The following is an 8,654-nucleotide window of genomic DNA, read 5'->3' as shown; positions in this document are numbered from 1 at the left end:
TGTAACCCAAACTGGTCTCAAATTTGCTACATGGCTGAGGATGACCATGAGCTGCTGGCCCACCTGCCTCCACCTCCTAAGTACTAGGATTAAAGGCCTGTGCCATCATGCCTAACTTCAGAACCCATCTTCTGTGTATCTTCTGGCCCACCTCAATAAAATGTGCTATTACACACACACACACACACACACACACACACACACACACAAACACGTTTTATCTATTTTTATTTGTAAGTGTTTTCTTCAACCTTTTCATGCTTCCAGATAAAATCTGACAATCTACAGCTTTCCCATATTTTCTAAATAGGGTTTCCCTCTAGTAATTCTTTTCTGTTTCTTTGATTGATTGATTTATTATCATGTATACAGTGCTCTGCTGCAAATACACCAACATGTCAGAAGACGGCATCCGATCATGTTATAGATTGTTAAGAGACACCATGTGGTTGCTGGGAATTGAACTCAGGACCTCTGGAAGAGCAGTCAGTGCTCTTAACCGCTAAGCCATCTCTCTAGCCTGTAATTCTTTTCTGTCCCTGAACTAGAATAGTAAAAGATTTTCTCAGGACCTTACGTGTCCTCAGAGTGAAGGCTTTCCCACGCTCTAGTCACAGAAACCCTATACAACATGAGCGCTTTCATGCCTTAGAACCGCACTGGGGGAGCCAAAGGCTTTCCCACAAAATTTACATTTATAAGGCCCAACACCAGTGTGCCTGATCATATGTCCTTGAAGGCCTGAGTTAGAAATGAAGGCTTTCCCACATCGCTTACACTCATAGGGTTTTTCTCCAGTGTGCGTCCTTTCATGTTTTCGAACTGAGGTTGAACAAATGAAAGCCTTCCCACAGTATTTACACAAGAAAGGTCTCTCTCCCGTGTGAGTTCTTTCGTGTTTGCCAAGTGCACTGGGCGAGTTAAAGACTTTTCCACACTCCTGACATTTGTAAGGCCCACCTCCAGTGTGCCTGATCATATGTCCTTTAAGGCCTGAGAGAGAACCGAAGGCTTTCCCACACTCTTTACACGTGTAGGGTTTCTCGCCAGTGTGAGTCCTCTGATGTCTTCGAACTGAGCCCCAACAACTGAAGGCTTTTCCACACTGTTCACATTGATAAGGCTTCTCTCCTGTGTGAATCCTTTCGTGGATTCTAAGTGAGCTGGGATAGTGCAAACCTTTTCCACACACGTTACATTTATGGGGTCCACCTTCGGTCCGAGTTACAACGAACTCCCCGAGGCTGGTAAAAGAAAGGAGGGCTTCCTCGTGCCCCTGGCACTCCGAGGGTTTGTCTCCGCTGGAAGTCCGGGCATTGGCTTGGAAAGGGTAACGACAGAAGGCTGTCTCGCACTGCTTACATTTGTAATCATGTACTACCCGTCTAGCGTGAGCACCGATGAGCTTCCTTGAGGACTGAGGCGCGAAGGCTATTCCACACACACTACAAGCTCCAGCAGCGCTTGTCCTTTTCAGATCATGGTCAAGAATCTGACTGAAGGTCTCCTCACCACGGCAACCTTGTTTGCTGCCATGGAGTCTCTCCACAATATGATTACTGTTTAAAAAAAATCAGAACATATTATAAATGATTTACCCACAAGTTCATATTTACTGATATGCTTCAAATTTATATTTCTACTTGGGGGCTGGAGAGAGATCTCAGCAGCTAAGAGTGGGTACTGTTCACTTTTTAATGCTTTTGCTTTTGCTTTTATTTTTATTTTTATTTTTATTTTATGTGGATAGGTGTTTTGCCTGCATGTGCACCTATACACCGTTTGTGTGCCAGAAGAGGACACTGGAGCCCTGGAACTGGAGTTGCACGTAGTTGTGAGCTGCCGTGTCAGTGTTAGGGACTGAAGCTGGGTTCTCTGCCAGAATAACAAGTGCTCTCACCTTCTGAGCCATCTCTCCATCCCAAAGAATGGGTACCATCCTTACAAAGGACTCATGGTCAATTCCCAGCATCCATGTCAGGAGGTTCATAACCACCTCTAACTCTAGCTTCAAGGAATCCGACAGCTCTGGCCTTTCAGGTGAATGTGCACATGCGCACTCACACACATACACATAAATAAACAAAATGGAAAAATAAATAAACCTGCAGATGAGTGCGCTTAGTTTTTAAAACTTCGTGACAAACTAAAGTTCTACATCTGTGTGTATGTGTACACATGTGTGCATGTGGAGGACAGAGGTGAATCTCAGGCATCTTCTCAGTTGCTTTGCCACCTTATTTTCTGAGGTAGGGTCTTCCATAAGGAACTAGCCAATGTGACTGGGCGGGCTGGCCAGTAAATCCCACAGATCTACCTCTCTCTGCCTCCCCGAGGCTGGGGTTACAGGCACATGCCTCCATCCTCACCTGGCTTTTCACACAGGCTAGTGAGCAAACTCTGGTCCCCACACTTACATGGAAGTCATTTTATCACCCCAGCTACCTGCCCAGCTCCTGAACTTCTTTCCCGAAACATTTCTGTTTACAGCTGAGTTACCTTAAGATTCTCCCCTGACTTCTGTACCAGTCTTCAATATTCTGGTCCCATCTTTCCCCTACAATGTAGAGCGGAGAAAACTGACTTTAATTAGAGAGAATGTATTAGATTCTATTCATGAACCGATGCAACGTTGCTATGGTTATTTATCAGAGTAACTCCTTTCCCACATTTCCAGTCAAGGAGCAGCACTGCAGGCAAAGCATACTGGGTAATTGAGAGAGGAAGGGGAAGCTGTCGTCCTTACCCACGGAGGCCAAGTTCATGAAGATTTCCCCGACAACTTCCCTGTACAGGTTCTTCTGCGAAGTATCCAGCAGAGCCCACTCGTCCGGGGTGAAGTTCACAGTCACATCTTCGAAGGTCACTAAGTCCTGAAACATCCCAGACGTGTTTACAAGAGGGAGGAGAAGCCCACGCAGCACAGAGATCTGTACTCAGTCCCTAAGTCATCCCCGTAAGGGGCTGCAGCGGGGGCTCAGCAGTTAGGAACACTCGCTGCTCTTCAGAGGCCCTGAGTTCAGTTCCCAGCACCCACACTGGGTGGTTAACAACCACCAGCTCCAGGAGATGTAACACCCTCTTCCGGCCTTCCTGCAGGGGGGCGGGTGGGGCAGCCCACAGCATAGTCTAACACAGACACATATACATAGATAAGAATAAACGTGCCGGGCGTGGTGGTGCACGCCTTTAATCCCAGCGCTTGGGAGGCAGAGGTAGGCGGATCTCTGTGAGCCAGCCTGGTCTCCAAAGCAAGTCCAGGACAGCCAAGGCTAATACAGAGAAACCCTGTCTCAAACACCCCCCCCCCCAAAAAAAGAATAAACGTCCCTGACTGGTTGTGAGCCCAGACCACGGCATCTCCTGCCCCAGCGCTGAGATCACAGGCATACAGCCACACCAGGCTCGACACGGAAACTAGACCAAACTCAGGCCTTCGTCTTCCACAGCAATGGCTCTCACCCACCCAGCATCTCCCCTGATGGTTTGCTGACTTTAGACAGTGTCTGTCCCGCTGGTGCCCCAGGCCAGCCTCCAGCTCATCACCTTCCTGACAGCCCATTTGAATGCTGGGATGACACGTGGTACCACCATGTTGACAGATTCATCACAGGGCCAATTTCCTTTTCCTCTGCCCCACTTTAAAATTGTGCAGGATGGGATGGAGAGACGACTCAGAAGTTAAGAGCACCTGCGGAGGACCAGAGTTCAGTTCCCAGCATTCTCATGGTGGCTCACAACCATCTGTTCCAGGAGTTCTGGTACCTTCTTCTGGCCTCCGAGGGCAAAACATGCTGCACAGACATACATGCATACATGCACACATGCACACGTAAGTGAAAATAAACTTTTAAACATAAAATTCTAGGACACCAGCAGGAAGACAGAGAGCAGACAGAAGGGAGATGCGTCCCGACTTAGAGCAGCCTCCACTCCGTCCCCTTCCCCTCAGCACTGACATACAAGCTCCTTCCAGCAGAACCACACAGTATTGGTTTTGGCTCCTACTGAGAAGCAGGTGAACAGCTATGTCTATTCCAATTTTTAAAATTGCACTGATTCGTTTATTCGGCGCACACATGCCATAGGGTGTGTGGAGATCAGAGGTCCATTGGATCTTCCAACCCAGCTTTCAGCAGCTGGCATGCTAGGAGGCTGGGGCGGGAGGGGGAAGGGATGCAAGGCAGGACTACAGAGTTTCATTTGTTATTGATTTATTATTCATTTTTACATGTATAGGTGTTTTGCCCGCATGTGTGTCTGAAGGGTTCCCCAGGCTGTGGATTTACACACAGTTGAGAATGGGCACATGAATCCTAGAAATCAACCTGGATCCTCTTGCCAGGCATGGTGGCACACACCTTTAGCCCCAGCACCAGGGAGGCAGAGGCAGGTGAATCACTGAGTTCGAGGCCAGCCTGGTCTACAAAGCGAGTCCAGGACAGCCAAGGCTACAGAGAGAAACCCTGTCTCGAAAAACCAAAACCAAAACTCAAACCCTGGTCGTCTTAGCCACTGAGCCATCTCTCCGGCCCTTTGTCTGTCTCACTTTTTAATGAAATGCACATGGTTCTTGACTTTAGGAGAAGACTATCGTCTTTCAAACTTTACTGATTAAAACCTGCTTTTACTGAAAAACTGTGACTCAAATAAATGAACAAACCCCTTAAAGGTGACACCCCACAGGGAAAGGTAGTACTCATAAGTTGTAGCTCAAGAGCAAATGACCCAGAAATTGTTTGCAAAAATAAAATAAAAAATAAAATAACGTTAATCTCAATGTCTGTGCCCAGGAAAGACACCGGGAGCGCAGGCTCACATATCTTACAAAACACAGTTCCAAAGAGCTTCATGCCGACAGTCAACTAGGCAAAACTTCAGGCTTTGCAACAGCCATTCAACCAAGGTCGGTGTCCTACACCTGTAATCCCAGCGACAGGGAAGCTGAGACAGGAAGATTATTACTTTGAGACCATCCTGAATTGCATAGTGAATCCATGTGCAATATATACATGCTGATAAAAATCAATCAATCGATCAAAGACTTGAGATGCAGTTCAAAATCCTGGGTTCTATGCTCAGCGCGGCAAAAATCAGCCAACCAACCATACCAACCTTTGCCCTAAAGATACGTTGTAATTAAAATAATGCGTTTAGACGTAAAAAGGTCACCAGTTGTTATAACACAGGTCAGTAATCCAAATAGTTGGGATTTGGGAGGTTGAGGTCAGCGGATGAGGAATTAAATTTAGCATCGGGAGAATGCTGACTAGCATGCTGGAAGCCCCAGCTTTCATCCCAGTATAGGTTTAAACGAAGGCCAGATGGGACTAGAAAACCTTGTTAAGATAGCGAGAAAGAAGGGTGGTGGGGTTAGAGAAGAAAAAAAAAAAAACGAGAAAAGGAAAACAAACAAACAAACAAACAAAAAAACCACAGTGTCCTGGAGACGGGAGCTGCTACTGGAGAACTGGAAAGGGGGAACCGGAAACGAAGGTCCTCATTGGTACCTGAGTTTGAAAAGCTAGGCTGGAAAAGGTTCGCTAATTTGAGACCGCCCGCAAATATGGACAACACAGAGGACACGGGCCCCACTTAGGCAGCGGGAGTGGGCGGGGAACCTCAGGCGTCGTCAGCACTCCGCACCGCCAGATCTCGCTGCCACCCCGCCCACCTCACCGCCGAGCCCAGCCGGGGAGAGCCGAAGCTGGGCGGAGCCGAACCCAAGCGGAGCCGGGGGCGAACTCCTGGGCTGGCTGCGTCACGCCCCAGACGTCTGCATCCCCTGCGGCACTCACCATCTCCACCTCCCGGAGGTCCTAGTGACGCCTGCCTCCCGGCTGCCGGTTCCCTGCAGGTCACAGCGGGACGCAGACGGAGGCAGAGAGCCGAGGTGGCAACTACCGGGACAGACCCAACCCCCAGAGCCTCCCGAAGAAGAGTCCCAGTCTCTTTGGTGGCCTTGCGTGGCGGCGCCCCGCCCCTGCCAGCGGCGCGCCTCATTGGACAGTTGCTGCAGCCCTGCCCCTTCTCCCTGAGTGACCAAGGGGAAAGACTGTAAGATAAATTGGGCCAGTTTATGGATCCCAACCCCTTTGGGGGTCAAGACCTAGTCACACTGGTTGCTTAAGACCATCACAGAACACAGATTTTTTTTTTTTTTTGAGACAGGGTTTCTCTGTACTCCTGGCTGTCCTGGAATCACTCAAGGCTAGCCTCGAACTCTCAGAGATCTGCCTGGGATTAAAGGCATGCATCACTAACATCAAGCTAAAACACGGATATTTACATTACAGTTCATAACAGCAGCAAATGACAGTTATGAAGTAGCAATGGAAATAACTTAATGGTTGGGGGGAGGGGGTTGAGAGGTCACCACAACATAAGAAACTGTATTAAACGGTCGCAGCATAAGGAAGGTTGAGAACCGTTGGACCAGGATCGCAAGCTGATTGGGGATTGGGGCAGCTAAAGGGAAACATAAACGTTCTAGCTTTTTTTTTTTTTTTTTGAGCCAGGGTCTCAGGTAGCCCCACTGTCCTCAAACAAGGTATGCAGCCAAGGATGAATTGTCCTGATCCTTCTGCCTCTTGAGTGCTGGGATTATAGGTGTATGCTATCATGCCTGCCTGGGTTTACACTGTGTTGGGAATGTTATCTAGAGCCTTCTGTGTGGTAGCCAAACACTCTACCCAAGGGGCTAACTCTAGTTCCCTCCCGTTTGTTTCTCCCTTCTCCGTAAGAGGAGTGGCTCTGTATAGCCTAGCACTGGCTTCCAACTTCTCGGCAGTGCTAGAATTTCATTCGTGGGCTACCAGGTCACCTTTCCATGTCACTGAGGAGTGTGTCCTATGGGCTTTGCTGTAGCTGGCACCTGCCACAAGGGCCATGACGGTATCAATGCACCATCTGTGTACTTTTGTCCATCTCAAACTAGGTAAAAATGTTACGTCAGGATTCGTGGAGGGGGATGAAAAGTAGGAGCGGACCTCTACAGGCGTGGAGTGTCCTTTAATCACAATGAAGGGCAGCACTCGGGGGCTTGGGGTTTTGGGGTTTTGCACGACAGCAAAGGGAATGGTGGACAATCCCATCTGCAGACTGGTTTCCTTGCAGTCTCAAAGTTGTAAATACAGAGAAAAGTTGGTATGTTGCAGTGTCGGGAGCTTCCCAGCTCTTAGCTGCCTGCAGATGTTATCAGCTCACCTGAGGCAGATCTCTTGAGTTTGAGGCTAGACTGCTCTATATATCAAGTTCCAGGCCAGCCAGGGCTATACAGACTGTTTCAAATAAATAAAATCATTTTAAATTATTGCTGGAGGAGAGAAGTGCACTATGCATGAGTGTGACACTTTTTACAGTGTATATGTGTGTTTTGCCAGCATGGATGTCTGCACACAGCATGCATGCCACATGAGGCCGGAAGAGGGCACTGGTCCCCTGGGACCAGAGTTACAGAGCCACCGTGTGGGTGCTGAAAAGCACTCAGTGTTTTATCCGGCTGAGCCCTCTCTCCCACCCCAAGGACCACTCTGAGGCATCCCTTCTCTGCTCACCATGGGTTCCCAGGAGTTGACTCATCTTCAGGCTTGTATAGCGAGCACTCTTAGCCCAGTGGGCCACCTCTCGGGGCCTGATGGCTAACCATCTGAGACCAGAAATATAAAGTTAGCATCATTTTTCCCAGGACTGGTCGGACCTCAGATGCTGTCTCACCTAACTCCTCAGAGGCCTGCTTCTCGGTCCCAAGTGACGAATTTCGGCTCTCCTACCTGGTACCTGACTGTCTCTTGTCTTTGCAAACAGAACCTGGTTGAGTAACATCAAATTGGATTTTATAAAAATCCAGGGCTGGAGAGGTGGCTCAGAGGTTAAGAGCACCATATGCTCTTCCAAAGGTCCCCAGTTCAATCCCAGCAACCACACGGTGGCTCACAACCATCTGTAATGAGATCTGGTGCCTTCTTGTGGTGGGCAGGCCCACAATGTTTAGCCCTAAGGGGACAAGGATGTTTAAAGAACTTATTTGCTATAGTGTTTCTTACTGAAGTCATGGCTCACACACACACACACACACACACACACACACAGAGTTTTACACACTCATCACAGGCCCGCCACTCACAGTGAGTATTCTCATCTCTCCAATGTGGCAGAGGCCTGTTTGACTGTTCTTCAAACAGTTACAGAAAAGGCCCTTCAGCTGTACTGTTGGAAGACTCAAAGGCAGAGTTATAGGGGGAACCATGGCAGGCCAGACGCCCACACACCACAGCTCGTCCTGTCCACGGCCATGAGCCTCCACGCAGTCTGGCAGCGGTGGGGCTGTCTGTCTGCCCCATTTCTCAGATTGGAAGGAACTAGGACAAACTGCTCAAGGGCAAGAACAGAGCTGGGAAGGGCTGTGACAGGCGACGCCATCTCTGTGGCTCCTTTCCCCTAAGCTGCTGTTCTTTAATAAGACTTATTTTTAATTATATGTGTCTGTATCTGTACCTGGGTGTGTGCATGTGAGTGCGGTTGTCTGAGGTCAGAAGAGAGCACTGAGTTGCAGGCAGTCGTGAGCCACCCTGCATAGCACTGGGAACCCAACTGTCTTCTACAAGAGTTTTTAGCCAGGTATGGTGGTGCACACCTTGAACCCCAGCACACGG

The 8,654-nt window shown here is 48.8% G+C and overlaps 1 protein-coding gene across 5 annotated transcripts; it reads right to left on the bottom strand.

The window, feature by feature from the left end:
* Positions 1 to 212: 212 nt before the first annotated feature.
* Positions 213 to 6,467, bottom strand: LOC311597725 (zinc finger protein 441-like). 5 transcript variants are annotated; one of them, XM_084782026.1, is made up of 4 exons: positions 5,799 to 5,937; positions 2,747 to 2,873; positions 2,500 to 2,557; positions 213 to 1,559 (listed from the first exon to the last, which is right to left on the bottom strand). In XM_084782026.1, the coding sequence occupies exons 1-4, from the start codon at positions 5,799 to 5,801 to the stop codon at positions 623 to 625; spliced, it is 1,125 nt and encodes a 374-aa protein (XP_084638152.1). In that variant the 5' UTR covers positions 5,802 to 5,937; the 3' UTR covers positions 213 to 622. The 5 variants fall into 5 exon arrangements, with proteins under 5 accessions (XP_084638152.1, XP_084638154.1, XP_084638151.1 ...); XM_084782028.1 differs by lacking the exon at positions 5,799 to 5,937 and adding an exon at positions 5,511 to 5,750; XM_084782025.1 differs by lacking the exon at positions 5,799 to 5,937 and adding an exon at positions 3,467 to 4,396.
* Between the last annotated feature and the right edge of the window lie 2,187 nt (positions 6,468 to 8,654).

The sequence above is a fragment of the Acomys minous genome, assembly GCF_964271855.1.
Source record: "Acomys minous genome assembly, chromosome: 5".
Lineage (NCBI taxonomy): Eukaryota > Metazoa > Chordata > Mammalia > Rodentia > Muridae > Acomys > Acomys minous.
Note: the sequence above shows the minus strand (reverse complement) of the source record. Positions and strands in the feature narration are given on the sequence as shown.